At 44.8% G+C, this 20,825-nt stretch overlaps 1 protein-coding gene across 1 annotated transcript in view; it reads right to left on the bottom strand.

Annotated features, from left to right (window-relative positions):
* Window positions 1–3,535: 3,535 nt before the first annotated feature.
* The window catches only part of LOC137522189 (uncharacterized), a 17,972-nt gene continuing 682 nt past the window's right edge, over window positions 3,536–20,825 (bottom strand). The window contains exons 2-5 of the mRNA XM_068242220.1: window positions 19,304–19,469; window positions 18,153–19,067; window positions 4,885–5,088; window positions 3,536–3,563 (exon numbers count right to left, since the gene is read on the bottom strand). Of these exons, the coding sequence (XP_068098321.1) occupies window positions 3,536–3,563; window positions 4,885–5,088; window positions 18,153–18,829 (909 nt within the window). The 5' untranslated portion in view covers window positions 18,830–19,067; window positions 19,304–19,469. The remainder of the gene's footprint in view (window positions 3,564–4,884; window positions 5,089–18,152; window positions 19,068–19,303; window positions 19,470–20,825) is intronic.

Here is a 20,825-nt window from a genome sequence, read left to right as displayed (position 1 = left end):
AATTTTGATAGGTTTATTTCATTTTTGTGGACTAAGCACAGCTATTACTGTATGTATAAATTATTTATGATGACTATTATCTGAGAAATAGAACATTTTATCATATTTTCTATTTTAACTACAGTTTAAATTCATTAGGAGTCGGAGTCAGTGCATTTTTTCCCGACTCCGACTCCAGGCACCCAAAAATGCCCCGACTCCGACTCCACAGCCCTGCTTCAGACCACAGAAGCACATAGCTGGTTATTTTCCAGTGGGTTTTCCCCTACAGAAGTTTTTCAGCTCATTTGGTCTCCAGCTGACTTCCTCCAGTCTCCAACTTCATCACTTCCCGCCCATTCTTGCTCCTAAATCTAACAGGGCATTGTGGAATTTGGGGATCATGATACTGTTGTGTACCCCACTCTGTTTAATTGCCTAATTAGGGAAGAGGGCAGTGGTGGTCTGAAATTTCGCATCAACATTCGCATTTACGTATTGTAATCGTAATGCGAAATGTTGGGGGAAATCGTAATTGATTTCATATGTAATATTAGTATTTCATAACTTTGCGTAATTTTTTGCATAACTTTGCAAAATGTTGTGCTGACTTTACCAGTTAATAGCAAAGCCCCATACATGTTATTACTACCAAAATAAGTACCGGTACATATGTTAAGGATAATATTAGGTGCAAGGCAGAAAAATAATTTTTCAAAAAAGACATTGTAGTTTTTGAGAAAATCGATTTTAAAAATGCAAAAAAAAATGTTTTTTAAACTCATTTTTAAAAGTTTAAAAACCATTTTTTTTGCATATTTAAAATCGATTTTCTCAAAAACTATATGGTCTTTTTGGAAAATTATTTTTTTCCATGTACCAACTATTCCCTTTAAAGAGAATCTGTACTGTAAAATTCTTACAATAAGAAGCATACCATTCTATTCATTATGTTCTCCTGGTCCCCTCTGTGCAGTTTCTGCCACTCCTTGCTGCAATCCTGGCTTGTAATTGCCAGTTTAAGGCAGTGTTTAAAAACAAAAGACATAGCAAGTCATACGCTGAGAGTAGCTCAGTGTGTGAGTCATACAGAGTGTGCAGAGGGCCTGTAGAGGGTGTGTATAGCTTCTATCCAATCACAAGCAGCACAGCACATTCCAGCCTGACTGCCTGAGCCCGACAGACCCGACAGAGGAGAGAAGATTAGATCATATAACAGAGATAATACAGCCACTGTGCAAATAGGAAAGGCTGCAGTTAGACAGAGCACATTAGAACAGCTATAGGAACATATAGGATAGAAGAAATAAGGCTCAAAATGTTTGTTACAGAGTCTCTTTAACATAGGTAGCAATTTTGGTGTCAATAGCATGTATGGTGGCTCTGCTATTAACCTCAAAATTCGGTACAAAATTATGTGAAATTTTATGTGAAATTATGAATGACTACGAAATCAATTTAGTTTGCAAATCGTAATTACGTATGGGCGTAATTGTGAAAATGTTGTTACACCCAAATTAATAGTGCTAGCTGTTCGTGTTGATATTTCAAGTATACAGTGGGATGCGAAAGTTTGGGCAACCTTGTTAATCACCATGATTTTCCTGTATAAATCGTTGGTTGTTACAATAAAAAATGTCAGTTAAATATATCATATAGGAGACACACACAGTGATATTTAAGAAGTGAAATGAAGTTTATCGGATTTACAGGAAGTGTGCAATAATTGTTTAAAAAAATTAGGCAGGTGCATAAATTTGGGCACCACAAGAAAGAAATGAAATCGATATTTAGTAGATCCTCCTTTTACAGAAATGACAGCCTCTAAAAACGCTTCCTGTATGTTCCAATGAGAGTCTGGATTCTGGTTGAAGGTATTTTGGACCATTCCTCTTTATGATTTTATGGCTTCTAAGCATGTACAGCTCTCTTTAACTCATACCACAGATTTTCAATTATATTCAGGTCTGGGGACCGAGATAGCCATTCCAGAATGTTGTACTTGTTCCTCTGCATGAATGCCTTAGTGGATTTTGAGCAGTATTTAGGGTCGTTGTCTTGTTAAATGATCCAGCCGCGGCGCAGCTTCAGCTTTGACACTGATTCCTGGACATTGGTCCCCAGAATCTGCTGATACTGAGTGGAATCAATGTGTCCCTCTACTTTGACAAGATTCCCAGTCCCTGCACTGGCCCCACAGCCCCACAGCATGATGGAACCTCCCCCATATTTTACTGTAGGTAGCAGGTGTTTTTCTTGGAATGCTGTGTTCTTTTACCTCCATGCATAACGCCCCTTGTTATGCCCAAATAACTCAATTTTAGTTTCATCAGTCCAACCAAGGCACCTTATTCCAAAATAAAGCTGGCTTGTCCAAATGTGCTTTAGCATACCTCAAGCGGCTCTGTTTGTGCTGTGGGCGGAGAAAAGGCTTCCTCTGCATTACTCTCGCATACAGCATCTCCTTGTGTAAAGTGCACCATACTGTATTGTTGAACGATGCACAGTGACTCCATCTGCAGGAAGATGATGTTGTAGGTCTTTGGTGCTGGTCTGTGGGTTGACTCTGACTGTTCTCAACATTCGTCACTTCTGTTTATCCGAGATTATTCTTGGTCTGCCACTTCGAACCTTAACTTGAACTGAGCCTGTGGTCTTCCATTTCCTCAATATGTTCCTAACTGTGGAAACAGACAGCTGAAATCTCTGAGATAGCTTTCTCTATCCTTCTCCTAAACCATGATGGTGAACAATCTTTGTCTTCAGGTCATTTGAGAGTTGTTTTGAGATCCCTATGTTGCTACTTTTCAGAGAAAATTAAAAGAGGAGGGAAACTTACAATTAACCCCCTTAAATATTATTTCTCATAATTGGATTCATCTGTGCGTGTAGGTCAGGGGTCATTGAGCTTACCAAGCCAATTTGAGTTCCAATAATTAGTTCTAAAGGTTTTGGAATCAATAAAATGACAACAGTGGCCAAATTTATGCACCTGCCTAATTTTATTTAAACAATTATTGCACATTTTCTGTAAATCCAATAAACTTCTTTTCACTTTTCAAATGTCACTGTGTGTGTGTCTCCTATAAGATATACAGTATTTAACTGATATTTTTTATCGTAACAACCAACAATTTATACAGGAAAATCATGAAGATAAACAAGGTTGCCCAAACTTTCGCATCCCACTGTATTTACTCTTAGGTATGAGTTTTACTGATACAAACATGTTGGCATAACTGGACTAAATGGATTCTCAGTATCACTTACACAGTGTACAGCATATGGCCCTGTGAGCAGAATGAAGATTGCCGCAAAGCAGTTCTCTGGTACGGAAAACACTTTTTTTCAGCCTAATTTTAGCCTTACTTGTGTAATATTTATGGTTGCAGCACAGAGGTCTTTCGCAATATGACTGAGATTAAATCTTTCACTGAAGTAGTTGTAGATTTATGTCTACAGCGGTGTCAGAGATTAATAAAAAAAGGAGAACTCAGTGCTGTTCTGAAAATAGAATGAGTTACACTGCAGAGAAAATCGAGTTGAGGTTTAACAGCTAATCCTTTCTCTTGCTGAAAGGAATCCTGAAGAGAAAATCATATGAAAGGAGCCATTACTGACTTTTTTTTTTAAAGCAATACTGATGTGAAGCTGAAAAAAAATAAGTTAAATACTCACCTATGTTGCAGGAAGGCTCTGGATCCCATAGAACCTCCTGTCCTCTCACCATGAGTCCACCACTGTCCCCCAGAGGCGTTGCTAGGATCCTAACAGGGCACTTTTGGGCACTGTAGCCAGAAAATGGGCGTGGCCACGCACCAGGATGTGGATGTGATCATGGGTGGAACTTGCATGAACCAAACCTACATGAACTTAACAGCAGTTTAAGTAGGCCTGCCCAGAGAAATATTATATGAAGCCCCCTCTCCAATAAAGGGGCACTATGGCGAAAAATTGTAAAATATAAAATATGTGCGAACATAGACAAATAAGAACTATGTTTTTTCTCCAGAGTAAAATGAGCCATAAATGGCTTTTCTCCTATGTTGCTATCACTTACAGTAGGTAGTAGAAATATGACAGGTTTTGGACTAGGCCGTATCTTCATAGGGGATTATCTGGCAGTTCCCCCATAGCATTCCCTGACCTTCTACTAGACCCCCTCCCATGCTCTCACCGGCCACCCAATGAGGCACCACAACTCCCAGCATGCCCACATACAAGAACCATAGTTTCCTGCATGCTCCTATAAAGGCATCACAGCGCCCAGCATGGCACCACAACAGCCAGTGTGCCCACATAGATGCACCACAGCACCCAGCATAACCCAAATTGATGCACCACAGCTCCCAGCATGCCCACCCATTGAAGCACCACAGCTGACTCTGCCTGAGGGACATCCGGGGCACCCCAGAATAGATCCGGGGCACATGCCACTGATCTTTGGGGCTAGCAACGCACCTGCTGTCCGCCCCCCCCCCCCCCCCCTTTCACTGACTTTATTCGACCAACTGGTCAAATACAACTTTGGGAGTCCTTGTGAAGGCTTTGAAAGTACTTGCATTCAGAGCAGGATCATCCACCAGATAACCTAGGGAGGTATCTGGGGCCTAGTGGTTGTCAAGGGACCAACCCACCACCTTATGTGGCCTCTCTCTAGTTCAGCTTACCATAAAGACTGCAAGGCTGCCCCAAATCTACTACCTTGTCTAGGGCCCCATTACATCTTAAAGTGGAATTGTGACCATAAAAAAATTCAAAAGCAACTGGTCTGAGTGTATTAAGTGATAAAGATGCTAATCCTGCATTCAAAACTTGCAAAACTTTTTCTGCTGTTATGATTTGGCGTTATCACATACTTAACGGAACACTGAGCAGTGCCCGAATTTAAAAGACTGCACTTACCTGGGGCTTCCTCCAGCCCACCGCAGGCCGCGGGGTCCCCCAGGATCCTCCTGGCTCCTTTCCGTGCGCCTCCGCCAGCCCTCGTTACCGGCGACACCCGGGCCAACTCTTCCTGGATCTTTACGCCGCTCGTCATCATGCCGGCCGCTACGCGTCATCACGGCGGCTGGCGTGATGACGCCATCCGCCGTGTCAAATTTATCTCTAATAAGACACGAATCTGCCCATAATCGTTCTAATATATGGCCACCTTAATCCTCCTGCTTTAGGGCCCGTTCAGACTGCACGCGTTTCCAGCCGCGTTTTGGAAACGCGTGCAGGAGGCCGACACGCACGACATCAGACAGTGCATAGAGTGCACTGTCTGATGTTCACACTGCATGCGTTCCGGACCTGTGCGGTCCGGGAACGCATGCTGCACGCAGATTTTACAAAAACGCGCGGCTGTCCCATTCACTTTTCAGTGACGGGATCAGCCACGCAACGCACACAAACCCCGATGGCGTGCTTTCGTACGCGTTGTGGTCACGCGTTCCGCACGCATGGCCATTCGCATTTGTGATGTGAACCGGCCCTTAATCGATCTCTGCTTGCACTCTAGAGTACTTCCACAGATGAGTGGGTCCATACTGCGCACGCACGAGTTTGTGCTTGTTCATGCGCGGTACAGATATACTCGACTTTGGAAGCCTGCCGAAGGCACAGAAGTTTAATGGAGAAAGGGGGGGGGGGGGGTTTGCAGGAGTTTCACCAATAATTTTATATACGGTATGTAGACTATTAGCCTACAGCACAGAGAAGAATCAACTAAAAGGCAACCTTGGCCGTTGCCTGGAGTTTAGTGGGTGTCAGGGGGCCCAATTTGCCACTGTCACTGACCCCTCTCCCATCTCATATTACCAAAGCTACTACCTTGCTTAGGGTCCCATTTCATCTTTATCCATCTCAGCTTCATCACCTGATCCTGGTGGTAGGGCTGCTACCTAAAGCTTCCAGGGACACTGATTTTCTGTTGGGGTTCTTTCCATTAGCCTTTGCAATTTGGGTTCCACCCAGGGGCGTAGCAATAGCCATAGCAGCTGCTATGGGGCCCTGGAGCAAAAGGGGCCCAGGCGATACTTGATGTATACACTATGAACTTTCTTGTGTTCCTCCACCCTCTCAGTGCCCATGAACTAGATGCACTGCTGAGAAAGTAAAGTGACAATTAAGTCATATCCATAGCGTCAGGGCAGGTGGCAAACCTAAAGAGTGCCCACATCTGAGGGCCCCATGTAAGTTTTGCTATGGGATCTAATAATCTCTAGCTATGCCACTGGTTTCACTGCAAGGCAGTAGTTCTAGTTTTTGGTCAACTCTGAGTTACTCCAGTACTTGCTATATCCAGCCAGCGTTCCTTGTGTTTTCCCACCCAAGGAGGCCTCTGGTGGGAGGCCAACAACTCCAGTCTTCAGTTCACTTTAGTGGTTCCTATCAGGCTTTCATTGGCTACCGTAGCATCTTGGAGCCCACAATGTCCCCACCAACCATACATCATTCCAAAAGGCAATCCCTTACTTGATGTTGCCCAACTTGCCCTGGTTCCACCATGAGTTGGTAAATTAGTTGCTGCATATACCAGAACATCTGTTTGTCAGGTGAGCAAATGGTTTACTGTAAAAACTGATAACATTGGCTGAAAGCTGTTTCTTTCCTGAGGGGTGCCATGTCTAGGTGGGCTATATTGCAGAGGGGTGTGTGTGTGGATAGGATAAGGTTAAGATGTTAGGCAGAGGAGTTTCTGTCGGCTATGCACATTGTGTCCTACAGCAGAGAGGAACAGCTCACTGAGGAGTTCTGACTGCAGCGCACTCTACTAACCAATGCTTTATAAGTCTATAAATCTGTATCAGAAAAGTTCACAGGAAAATTAAGCAAGACAGTATGTCGCCGCAACTATCGGAAGAAAGAAACAGTGAATGAAACATAAATCTGAACTGACCTTATAAAAGGCAGAATATGTAGTAACAAAATACATCGCATTCTCTATGGATTATACGGTAGTACTGTGCAAAAAGGGACTGCCAGGTGATGGGCAAAGAATTGCAACTATTGCATAATCAACAGAAACAGTAAGTCAAGAAAATTCTGATTTACGCCAAGCAGTGGTCTCATCTGATACAATAGATCAATGTGTCAAAGGTGCCCGTCAATGATACAATCCTAAAGGGATCCAATCAGTTTTTTATTTTTACAGTTTGTCCTGGTTTCTAATAGCTGTAGAAGTTGCCATTTTATCCCCTTTCTACTGCCCTTATGTATTCAGGGGAAGGGGTGAATGTAATCAAGTGGGACTTCTCTAAACTGTTTGAAATACAGTGTACTAACCCCCCCTGATGAAATCTTCTGTTTGCTCAATGCTACTGCTAATTACAGCAGTTTTTATATGTCGGCACCATCTGTAGACAGCAGGCCGCGAAAGTAGGGCAATAAAAGCCTCTAAAGAACAATTAAATGTAAAAAGAAGAAGTAGAATTGAATCGTTTTTTTGTAATAGGCCACATTGTTAGCATGCATTTTTAATGTGCTATTGAGATATTATCAACAAATCTATGATTTTGAAGGGTAAAATGCGTGAATATTCATTGTATGTATACTTTAGGTAGTCCCTCAGATAATATAGAAGTAGTAAGATGGTACACTTAAGATTAGATCACTAATGGACACCTGAAGCCCCCTGTGTGGCGCATTGGAAGTGGTTTCAACCATTTTATAGCTTGGGGGCCTGTTTAAAAAAAAATGTTGTGCATTGTTCAAATACGAGATTGGTCAGAGGACCTTTGTGAACATTCAGTGGGCCTAAATTTCCTCATTAAGGGGCCACTCCAGTGAAAAAGTAAGCAGTTAAAATCTGACAGGAATAGGCCTTTGTTTCTCAACATTGGGCAAGATTGCTTTTTGGGGAGGAATGGATTTTCCACCTCTTAACAAACACAGACAAACATAGAACATTTATATCGCGCTTTTCTCCTGGCGGACTCAAAGCGCTAGAGCTGCAGCCACTAGGACGCACTCTTTAGGCAGTAGCAGTGTTAGGGAGACTTGCCCAAGGTCTCCTACTGAATAGGTGCTGGCTTACTGAACAGGCAGAGCCGAGATTCAAACCGAGGTCTCCTGTGTCAGAGACAGAGCCCTTAACCATTACACTATACAGCCACTACTTAAGATGTGGGATGCCACACACTCACTGGCCTTTCCATCTGGTCATCCAACCTACATGGTCAGGGGTTAATGACTGAAGTGGGAGGCGCTATTCCTGATACTACAGATCTCCCGTTAACCCCTTGTTTGCCTGATGAAGCAGGCTTGACCCGCGAAACGCATTGCATTTCCGTCTGGGGTATCGTATAATAAATGTGTTTACTTATATAAAAACAGGACGTCTTGTCTGCTTTTGGGAGGCAAGCCCACCACTTCCTCCAAGCAATTTTTAAAGTTTTTATGAATTTTTATCCTGCTGGCGCCTCTGTCCAACGTACAATTACTTTCTGCATAGTGTGCGTGAACACATTCAGGCAGTGTCTGCTGGCATTGCTCTGCATGGGCACACCTGCTTGCATCTGTAGCAATACCTACTCATTTAATGGAGTCCAATTGCTGCAGAAGTCTGTGGTTCATTGTAAGTCTTTGCATTGCTTTAAAGGACCACTTCAGTGAAAGAAGTAAGCAGTTAAGATCTGACAGTACCGACCAGTCCATCTCCTCATGGTAGATTCTCAGGGTTTTCTTTGTTTTCAAAAGCATTTCAGTAACAGCATTTGCTCAGTCTACTGCCAAAATAGTAAGATACCAGTCAGCCTCCCTAACTGCAGTTAGACTAAGTGAGAAAAGGTTGGATGTGAGATATGTTTTTGAGTTGGAGATGACAGGAGCTGGTTAGGGAGTGAATGTGAGGAATAAAACATACAAATAATTTGTCTTCCGATGTCATTCATTTCTGTCAATCACACTGTCCATCATCATAATCCATGCAATGAAATATGCATTCCCGTCTCCCAGGTGTGAAAAGTAAGACAAAGGCCCATATGCAATTCACTTTTTTTCTCCTGAGTTTTCTCCTATCAGATGATTTTCATATTCTCTTTAAAATAATGAGATAAATGCTTTTAAGCATTTTACAATTGAACAAAGCACCCCCCAAAATGGTGAAAAATTACTATCATAATTATTTTGAGTATTTTCTTGCTTGCTGGTGGTTTAAGCAGGGCCGGTGCTACCATAGAGGCAAGGGAGGCAGCTGCCCCAGGGCCGCAGAGCTTGTAGGGGCCCCCAGTGGCTACAAGAGGAAAAAAATTTTCAAATCGGCCTTATAGTTTTTGAGAAAATCGATTTTAAGGTTTCAAAGGAAAAAAAATACACATTTAAAAACCTGCCGACTTTAAGGGTTAATAGAAAATCCACCTTAAATGCTAGAAACCCTAAATTTGCAGGATATGTTAAGGAGATCATTAGGAATAAGAGGAAAAAACAATCTTTCAAAAAGACCTTAAAGTTTTTGAGAAAATCGATTTTAAAGTTTTGAAGGAAAAAAGTATACTTTTAAATGCGGTATATGTCACTTTTAGTAGCAAACCTAACGGTAGTGTAATTTTACATGCATCAAACGAAAGCGCAATAAATTTCCTGACGGGGTTTCCAAGGGGTCCATACGCAGCCGCAGCGCTTTGGCCAGGGATCGCTATACAGCCGTAATATGGCTGTATGAAGATCCCTGGCATTTTTTCCTATTTTCCCAATTTTCTTTTTATGTTTAGAGTGTGGGAATTTTTTTTAAAAAAAAATATGTGGTGTCCCCCCCTCCTGAAACTTTTTAACCCCTTTTCCCCTATGCAGGCTGGGGTAGCCAGAATGTGGAGCTCCGACCGATTTGGACTTCACACCCTGACTATACCAGCTGCAAAAAAGGTCCCCTTATGCCGATTTTGTACCGTGGTATATGTTGGGGGGGCCCCCCAGGTTTATTTTGCCCTGGGGCCCCATTGTTGCTTAAACCGGCTCTGGGTTTAAGGCTGCTTTCACAGTGGGACATTACAGGCGCATGTTACAGCAGCCTGTAACGCAGCCCACCGCACAGTAATGAAAAATCAATGTGCTGTTCACAGTGTAACGCTACACGTTGAATGAAAGTGCAGCATGCTGTGCATTATACTGGGCTGTAGCTGCGTTAGACTGCTTGCACATGCTCAGTGACTAGCCACATGGCTAATTAATATTCACTGCACTGTGGTGACATAACCTGGACTCCTAGTGTTGTCTGGATCATGAATGAATTGTTCATTTGATCCGGATCTTTTTTGTGAGTCGAATCATCCGGATCATCACAATGAACGATTCGGTTCACAGTGGATGTCTGTCTGGAAGAAACAAGTACATACAGAATGTACAGTGCAGGGAAGGGAGTAAAGAGGCGCCCAATTAAGTATAAAAAAGTAAAAAAAAACACTAAAAATTAAAAGGTTGAGGTGGCTTACCTCATAGAGGATAACTCACTTTGAGCAGAAATATTTATCAATAAGCACAGGCAACGCGTTTCATGGGATCTAGCCCACCTCCTCAGGCCAAACAAAGTGCCACTGCAGTCTGACAGCCGCATTCGGGTGCAGGGAAAATCGTTTCCTGCTAGTCATTTCACCCCCAGTCTGCTTCCCTAGTAAAATGATTCAAATTATTCGGTTTAAAGATCCGAATCTTTTCAATGATCTGATTCGAATCATTCGAATCCTTGAAAAGATTCGGACTTCCCATCACTATCCTGGAGCGGCTGTTCTATCAGTAGAGATAGAATGAAATCAAGGCACCAAGAGCTGCATAACGCGGCTCAATCTGACGTCCAACTTCAACACCACCATGCGTTGCGTTAGGGGCACGTTATGCGACCTTAACGTCCCCTAAAATGCAACATCCGAGTGTGAAAGGGGCCTAAAAGGCATTTTATGATAAGGGCCCATATGCAAGTAACTTATTCACCTAAGTTATCTCCTAGGAGATAATTTTCTACTTCCCTTTAAAATAACTTTTCAGCATTTTACAATTGAGTATCTAGAAGTTTGTGAAAAAGTACTATCAAGGCTATTTTGCGTAGTTTTCGCTTTTGCTGGTGGTTTCAAAACATTTTATGACAAGTTGTGAAAATATTACCTCAGGAGAAAAAATTAATTCCTTGTTGTTGGTGGCTTAAAAGTAATTTTATTGATAAGTTTAAAAATATCACCCAGGAGAAAAATCAGGAGAAAAAGTGAATTGCATATGGGCCAGACCTCTTATTATTACTTTCTTGTACTTATTTAGCACCACAGTACTTTATTATTATTTAGTATTTATATAGCGCCGGCTTTTTCCGCAGCGCTGTACAGAGTATATTGTCTTGTCACTTAACTCTCCCTCAGAGAGGCTCACAATGTAATCCCTACCATAGTCTTATGTCTATGTATGTATCGTGTAGTGTGTGTATTGTAGTCTAGAGCCAATTTAGGGGGAAGTAAGTTAACTTATCTGTATGGTTTTGGTATGTGGGAGAACACTGGAGTGACCGGAGGAAACCCACACAGACACGAGGAGAACATTAAGGTCCATGCAGATAGTGATGAGAGGCGAGAGTCTTACCCACCACATCACCATGCTGCCCACTTTCCTGAGCGGCGGCGAGGTAAAAGTACGAACCCTCCATCCCCCATACAGCCCTACGTTGGCAGCCCTCTTTTATGGGCAGTAATTTATGACTATGCCCCCTCCCCCCCCTTCCTATTTACAGCCTTTGTAGAAATCTGGCCCAGATCAGGAATGATTGTTTTGGCTGACAGACGTCTAATGTCTGTACATTTCTTAGCTTTGATTTTACCTGCAGGACAGAATGACAAAGGATAGCTGTGTCTGTGACAAGGCCCACGCCTAGTGCATAACTTCATCACTGTCAGTTTCTAGGGAACTGTTCCAAAGCCTTGAGGTTTTCAGATAACATTGGCTTTGTTTGTGGAAAGGTGAATGACTGGAGGTGGAAATTATACCTGTTCCCTTCCATATCTCCGCCTCCTCCGTCCCAATCACGCAGGTGATCTCTGAGCCAATGGGAAGCTTGTCTCTGTGGCTTCTAATCACTGTCACTGGCTGGAAGCGATTGGCTTTTACAGTATCCAAGCTTCTGTAAAAAGTCCATTCATTCAAGTCCTTTCTCAGGCTCTCCTCCCACCCTGGCAGCCGAAAGCTAAACAGTTCACCGCTGCCAAAGCTGACATAAAGGCGGAAGAGTGACACAGAGGAGGCAGGAGAGGATATGGGAGGGATAAGAGCCCGGGATTACCTTGTTTACTATACAAACACTGGAACCTGCACAGATCAATTTAATCAGAGATTAAAATAAACCCCAGGCATGTCTTTGTTCTTTCCCTGAAAAGGGAACCCGCTCTTATAAAGCTATGGGCACTCGTACTAATGCCTTTTATAGGCTGTTAGTCTAGGGTTGTCATGTTTATCCTGATGCTTCATTACTTATAAAGGCGAGAACATTATAAAAAATGCAGGGATAATAACAAGACTGATAATCTAGTCATAAATACATCTAAAAAAGTCAATAAACAATGACATTAAGATGCTGGGAAATAGGAATAATATGCAGATTGTGCAATAAAAACAAACAAAAGAAAGATGGCGTCACAACTCCGATAGAGGTAGATAAAATCCAGCTATCTTTATTGAATACAACAACAAGCAACATTTGTAAAGCACTTTTTCCCATAGGACTCAAAGCACATAAGCATGACTCGGACCACCAGTAATTTGTTGATTGGTCAATTGGGGTACAGAGGAAGAATTCTATAAGTCTGCAAATGCCAGGCTAAACAGGTGGCTTTTCAGTCTCTTTTTGAATAACTCCAGGAATGGAGCTGTCTTTACTTGGTGTAGCACCTATTCAGCAGGAGACCTTAGGCAAGTCTCCCTGCTACTGCCTATAGAGTGTGTCCTAGTGGCTGCAGTTCTGGCGCTTTGAGTCCGCCAGGAGAAAAGCGCGATATAAGTGTTTGTCTTTAGTAGGGGATTCCAAAGTGTAGAGGGAGCATGACAAAAAGCTCTGGCTCCAAAGGTTTTAAACTGCACTGTGGGAGTGACCAAGATCTTGCGTATCTGAGGTTGTGAGAGGTGTGGTGCAGTTTCAGCGAGTCCTTCGTGTATTCAGGGCCCAAATTGTGTAGGGATTTAAATGTCAACAGTAAAATCTTGAAGAGTATTTTACAGGTAGCCAGTGCAGTGAGCGAAAAATCTGTGCAATGGGAAGGGGGCGAGGTTGGTTTATTAGCTGGCAGCAGAATTTTGTACTAATTGAAGGCGGTACAGGTCCTTGTTTAGGAGGCCTGCATAGAGGGCATTGTGGTAGTCCTGCTGTGATGTGATAAAGGTGTGAACTAGGGTTTGAAAATCCTCTGGGGGAATCAGATGTTTAATTTTTGCAATGTTCCTCACATGAAAGTAGGAATATTTGACTACAGCCAAGATTTGGTTTCTGAAACTCAATTCCCCATCGATTAGCACACCAAGGCTGCACACAAGGTCAGAGCTATTTATGTCTGAATTCCCTATCCTTATTGGTGTTATTTAGAATAGAGCTCTTTTAGGCACGTTGGGCCATGTAGTTGGACAAATGTACCAAGAGGTAGCATGTAGATTGCAAATCGCAGAAGGGATAGTATTGAGCCTTGTGGCACTCCAAATTTTAGAGGTGCAGGGTTGGACATCCTAGGGATACTCTCTGTGTTCTGCCAGTCAAGAAAGTTTTGAACCACTTGAAGACTAAGCCACTGATGCCACAATACTCCTGCAATCTTTGGAGCAAGATGTAATGGTCAATGGTATCAAGAGCTACCGAGAAGTCCAACAGGTGCATTGCCATGAGCAGATCGTTTCAGACCTGGATGAGGGCTGTTTCACAGCTGTGGTGTTTCTTGAAGCCAGATTGTAGAGGGCCCAAGATGTTATTTGCTGAGAACCTGGTTTCAAGTTGTAGATAAACAACAGTGCCTCTTTAAAGCCGGGTCTACACGGAGCAACCCGGCGGCTCGATTAGCCGCCGGATCGACTCTGTCGCATCCCCGCGCATACCCGCCGCATCCCCGCTCGTCCGCGCGTGCGTTGGATTCGATCCCCCCTCGTCCCTGCCGGCGCCGCTTATCTTCCGCTCGATTCCCCGCTATTGTTCGCTCACGGGGAACGAGCGGGGAATCGGCCACGGCGAGATCGGACTAGATCGGACCGCATTAGCAGCTCGATTGAAAAGACACATCGTGCTGTGTAGACCCGGCTTAAGACTGCAGAAAATGAAATGATAGAAGACCGAGAGCCCAATATAGTGTAGTATGTATTAGTAGGGGATGGAGATTAAATGACATGTAAGTAATATACTCACAAACCAGGGTTGCCTCTGAAGCAACCACTGTAAAGGCAGGTGGGGAGAACAAGCCTGTCCCCACTCAGGAGTAAAACGTCGCTCTCTGCGGATAGAAGAAATTGTAGGGTGGGTCACCCTTCCACCAAGGGTGGACTTCTGAATGCATACAGGTGTACAGAGGCGCCGGAAGTATAAAAATAGCTAAAAAGTTTAAAATGTTTTGGTTGCGGTGGTGGACCAGCTAACCATAAACGGACAACAAGGCTGTTGATTTTCAAAAATAAATATACACAATTTATTCAATTGCTCCCAATAAACAGTCGCGACTGTTTATTGGGAGCAATTGAATAAATTGTGTATATTTATTTTTGAAAATCAACAGCCTTGTTGTCCGTTTATGGTTAGCTGGTCCACCACCGCAACCAAAACATTTTAAACTTTTTAGCTATTTTTATACTTCCGGCGCCTCTGTACACCTGTATGCATAAGACTGCAGAAAGACTTTGCAATCATATTGTAATGTGTCTAAAAACTCTCAGGGTGCCTGAACGCAGCATTCCATAGACTCTGCTGTTATTATTATTATTATTTTATAGCATTTACATCTTCTGTAGCTTATATACAGTAGATCAGTGTTGTCTAACTCCAGTCCTGGAAGGCCAGGATTCTCATGCATTTTTAGCACAGACCTAATTTTACAGATGGGAGTAAATGAGGTACGGTGTGGTTCCTAAAGTACTGGCAATGATTTGGCCATCAAGGAACAGAGGTGGACAATACTGTTCTAGATAAATAATATATATATATATTATCATCACTAAGCACAAAGACAACACAAATAAAGCACAGCGGTAAAGAACATCTTGTACAATATCTACAATTTATTGTAACAAAACAAACGTGAACGTTTCCCAGGCAGAAAGTAGATTCTGTAAAAATGCCAGTAATAGATTATTATTGCCAATTTCCCATGGATGGCTTTGTTGCCATGGAGAAATTTCAGGCCACAAACCTTCTCTGTACAGCCGAATCTGTAAAAAAAACAAAACAGAGAATTTGTTAAAATACACCTGTGGGAAAAAAAAACCCTCCAAAATATTAGAAGACACAACTAGAACTCGAGATCTTGTTTGGGAGAGGTGTAAAATGTTTGGTGTCTCCTTGTGTAAGGCCCCGTTCACACTTGCGGTTTTGTAAAAACCGCACCGGATGTCCGGACCGCACCGGAGCCGGATCAGACCTGATCCGCACGGTTCCGGTACGGATCCGGTCCGGATCCGGTCCGTTTGCATCCGTTTTCCGTGCGGTATGAACACGGTTGCGGTCCGGATCCGGATTCTTAAAGAGATAACAACCTGTATAAATACCTGGGGTTCTGGAAGGTCAGCAGAAGCTCTGGGGTCATTGTTGGAGACAGCTGGACGTGTGGAGACCATCCTTGGATACAGAGACAGCAGTTGGGACCATGGATCCAGTCATTTTTTACTGTTATTACCTGGGAATTCTCTCCTTCCTGTTGTTTACCTACTACTATGTGGGGAGTAGGCGTGCTCCTCGCAGGAGATGGTGGGTGCACCCTCTACTAGCCAGGAGGCAGAGGAAGGGAGAGTTCCAGGCCCTCTACCGGGACCTCAGACGACACCCACAGAAGTTCTACAGCTACACTCGGATGTCTATTCCCCTGTAAGTATAGGCCTAAATACACCAACCCCCACCATCCCTAAACACCCCACCCTCACCCCCACAACACCTCATCCCTGTATACCTAGCTAAACACACCACCCTGACCCCCACACACCTGTATACCTAGATATACACTACACCCCCACCCTCCACAACACTCCCAAACCTCTGTAAACACACCTCCCCCATCCTCCACCCAACACCTTGTCCCACAACATACTTTACAGCTTCTTCCTTTCCATCTCCTGACAGGTTTGATACCCTTTTGGAGATGGTGAAGGATGACCTTAGGAAGAAGGATACCACGTTCAGGAGAGCAGTCACACCACAAGAACAACTACTCATCACACTGAGGTATGTAAAAACAAATTTCTTTATTGCAAAAACAACCACTTTCCAACATGAAAACATTCTTCCAACATGGAAGACAAAAAATAACATATCTATGGTATAGCCCGGTCAGTGTTATTAAGGAACACCAACCACCAACTTTGTGCTGGAAGAGTTGCAGGGCATAGCTGCCCAAGTGTCTTTCGGGGACACCAGTCCCTAATATTAAAGTGCTTTCAAAAACCTAACCACTGGCACAGGACCCTCTGAGCCATGGATGAAGGACACAGGTCAGTGAAAAGGCTAGGCCTCCCACCCTCCAGTCAAGGTGTCCTTCATCCATGGTTCAAAGGGTCTTGCGCAAGTGGTTAGGAACAAGAACAAAGTGAGGAGCAAGAGGAACCGATGGCAGAGGTGCAGGACTACAGGTGCAGTGCAACAGGCACAAGGTTGTGACCCAGGTAGTGTCTTTCGGGGACACCAGTCCCTAATATTAAAGTGCTTTCAAAAACCTAACCACTGGCACAGGACCCTCTGAGCCATGGATGAAGGACACAGGTCAGTGAAAAGGCTAGGCCTCTCACCGACCAGTCAAGGTGTCCTTCATCCATGGTTCAAAGGGTCTTGTGCAAGTGGTTAGGAACAAGAACAAAGTGAGGAGCAAGAGGAACCGATGGCAGAGGTGCAGGACTACAGGTGCAGTGCAACAGGCACAAGGTTGTGACCCAGGTAGTGTCTTTCGGGGACACCAGGCCCTAAAATTGAAGTGCTTTCAAAAACCTAACCACTGGCACAGGACCCTCTGAGCCATGGATGAAGGACACAGGTCAGTGAAAAGGCTAGGCCTCTCACCGACCAGTCAAGGTGTCCTTCATCCATGGTTCAAAGGGTCTTGTGCAAGTGGTTAGGAACAAGAACAAAGTGAGGAGCAAGAGAAACCGATGGCAGAGGTGCAGGACTACAGGTGCAGTGCAACAGGCACAAGGTTGTGACCCAGGTAGTGTCTTTCGGGGACACCAGGCCCTAAAATTGAAGTGCTTTAAAAACCCTAACCACTGGCACAGGACCCTCTGAGCCATGGATGAAGGACACAGGTCAGTGAAAAGGCTAGGCCTCTCACCGACCAGTCAAGGTGTCCTTCATCCATGGTTCAAAGGGTCTTGTGCAAGTGGTTAGGAACAAGAACAAAGTGAGGAGCAAGAGGAACCGATGGCAGAGGTGCAGGACTACAGGTAGTGTCTTTAGGGGACACCAGGCCCTAAATTAGTGCTTCTAAAACCTAACCACTGGCACAGGACCCTCTGAGCCATGGATGAAGGACGCAGGTCAGGGAAAAGGCTAGGCCTCTCACCGACCAGTCAAGGTGTCCTTCATCCATGGTTCAAAGGGTCTTGTGCAAGTGGTTAGGAACAAGAACAAAGTAAGGAACAAGAGGAATCAAAGGCACAGGTGCAGGACTACAGGTGCAGTGCAACAGGCACAAGGTTGTGACCCAGGTAGTGTCTTTCGGGGACACCAGGCCCTAAAGTTCAAGTCCAGCAAAAACAAAAGTTCCCTGACATGGTCATCTGAACACCTCTGAACCTTGGTTGAAGGAGATGGGGCAGGGAAAAGGTTGGGCTAAAAAGCCCTGGGATGGTATCCTTCCTCCGAGGATCGGAGGTATTCAGAGGAGCATGTCCAGGAACAATATGACTGTTTTTTTCAAATTTGATCGGCACCACTACTAGAAAAGGTGGGAGTTGCTGCCTGGAAATCTGGACTCTCTTGGGTGCTGGTCGTGGATGAGCTGGACCCTGACAGCGGTGGCCCATATTGACTGCCTCTGTAGCCGGTGTACATCTGTGATGATTGCCAGGGGGGCACCGCTGTAGGTTGTGGGGGTCTAAAAATTGGTGGTTGCAACAATGGCCTGTCCATGTGTTGTTTGATCGTGTCCAGCAAAGTGGAATGGCACGCCATCATGTTTTGGGAAGGCACCTTTTCCAAATATGGTAGTAGAGACATCACAGTGTGAAAACACGGGTGTGCCTGCAATTTCAGCAGTTCCTTGCTTTGTTGATGCATTTGCTGCATCATGTTCTGCAGCTGGCCCACCGACTGATGATGCTGCGCACGCAGTTGGTCGATTTCTCCTCTGTGCATCTCATGCATCATTTTCAGCTCGTCCCTGTAGTGCCCATGTACAGCTTCGAGCTCACATTGCAGTGAAGTGATGTGGGACTTGTACTGCTCCATGATATGGCCCCTGTCCTCATCTTGCAACTGCCGGGTTATGAGTGTTTGGTGGCTCTGCAGAATCCCGAGAAGTCCGGAGACAGCCCCGGACATCTCGGACTCTGTCTCTCTCCTTGTTGGGGGGAGGGTACCTCGACGCCTCACTGGTGGGGTGTTCCTCACTGGTGGTGTGGCAGCATCTTCCCGTCCTCTGGCCTGCGTCGGGGTTGCCCTGCGCGCTGGTTGTGCTGCAGTCTCTCTGTGCTCCTCTCTTTGTTCTTGGTCCCCTGGATCTTCCATACCGGTCGATTGTGGAGGTGCAGCTTCTGCCACACTCGGTCCTGCAACCTCAACATCCAAGCTCTCTTCTCCCAAGTCATCATCAAAGCCGAGAGCTTGGATAGCGAAGGACTCCCTCCTCCTACTCCTCTCCTCGGGGCAATAGGTGACATCGGCGACCTCATCATCCAACACGCTCTCCTCACTGCTGAAGCGTGCCTCCTGGGTCGGTTCCTCTTGCTCCAAATTGTCTTCAGTCCTGTAGATAAAAAAAAATATTTATTGGTGTGCCAAACAGCATGTGGCGTCAATTCACAGAGCTAGCAAACACTAATCAAACACTTTATCAACCGTTTCTACCAAACGTTTGATAAAGCTTTTGAGAAAAGTTCGCTAAAGCCATGGGAATTGAGGCCAGTTCAATACATGGCCGAAGTCATGGTAGTTGTCTGCTAAAAGGAGTTCTCAGTTCCTGCCCACAGTAGTGGTACTTACAGTCTAGGTTCCAAGCTTTCATTGATGAAAGATAATTGCTTGGCAAATTGGTAGTCTTTTGGTCGCTTTCCCCCGCCACTGCCACTTCGTTCGGCAAGTTTTTTCTTCCGTAGCCATTTTACGTATGCATCACGTATATTGCGCCACCTTGTCTTGAACCTTTCTCCTGTAACGACATGAAAAATTGATTTCGATTATTTCTCTTGTGGGTACATCGCAACTGGACAAACATATACATCGCTACATGTGACATTTCGTATTGGGAAGAGCACGGTGGCAGGCATCGTCGTGAGGACTTCGAGGATCATTTGGACGCGACTGAGGGCCAGATACATGCCTGTGCCAGACACCAAGAAATGGGAGGAGATCGCCCAGGGCTTCTGGACCGAGTGCAAGTTTCCTAATTGTGTTGGCGCACTGGATGGGAAACACATCAGGATTCAGAAACCCGTGGGTTATTTCAACTATAAAAAGTACTTTAGCATTGTTCTAATGGCAGTGGCAGATGCGGACTACAAGTTTGTGTACGTGGACGTGGGGTCGTACGGTAGTTCCAATGACTCTGGAATTTTCCAGCGTACGACCCTTTGCCGGCTGCTGGAGGAAGGCAGACTGCGTCTCCCCCGTGACAGACCCTGGCCTGGGACAAGGGCACCGGCCTACCCCTATGTGTTTGTGGGGGACGAGGCCTTCGCCCTGTCCGACCATGTAATGCGTCCGTACCCAGACAGGGGACTTGATGCCAGCCAGCTACACTTCAATGCTCGGTTGAGCCGTGCAAGGAGAATGGTGGAGTGCACATTTGGGATCCTGGTGTCAAAGTGGAGGGTGTTCCACACGCCCATGCTGCTGAAACCGGCCAACGCAGTTGTCGTGGTGAAGGCAGCATGCATCCTCCACAACTTTGTGCGGCAGGAGGAAAGAGACACTCCGGAACCCCCGAATGTGCTTCCACTTATGCCCCTGCGGAGGTATGCAAGCAGGCCAAGGGTAGTGTCACTGCGGAACAGGGACCAACTGAGACTTTATTTTAATACACCACCAGGACGAGGGTGAATGTTTGGTTTTTAATATGTTTTGTTGAAATGTGTTTATTTTGTAGTTTCAAGTTTTTAAGTGATTTTAAATGTGTTAATTTTTTACAAGAAATAGATGTTTAATAATTGGTCATTGTGCATGTTTTATGTGCACAGGTGGGGTACATCGCAGGTGGGTGGGATACATCACAGGTGGGGTACATCACAGGTGGGTGGGATACATCACAGGTGGGGTACATCACAGGTGGGTGGGATACATCACAGGTGGGGTACAGGTTGGTGGGATACATCACAGGTGGGTGGGATACATCACAGGTGGGGTACATCACAGGTGGGTGGGATACATCACAGGTGGGGTACAGGTGGGTGGGATACATCACAGGTGGGTGGGATACATCACAGGTGGGTGGGATACATCACAGGTGGGGTACAGGTGGGTGGGATACATCACAGGTGGGTGGGATACATCACAGGTGGGTGGGATA

Source organism: Hyperolius riggenbachi, chromosome 6 (genome assembly GCF_040937935.1).
Source record: "Hyperolius riggenbachi isolate aHypRig1 chromosome 6, aHypRig1.pri, whole genome shotgun sequence".
Lineage (NCBI taxonomy): Eukaryota > Metazoa > Chordata > Amphibia > Anura > Hyperoliidae > Hyperolius > Hyperolius riggenbachi.
The sequence above is the reverse complement of the archived record's forward strand: the minus strand, read 5'-3'. Positions and strand labels throughout refer to the sequence as shown.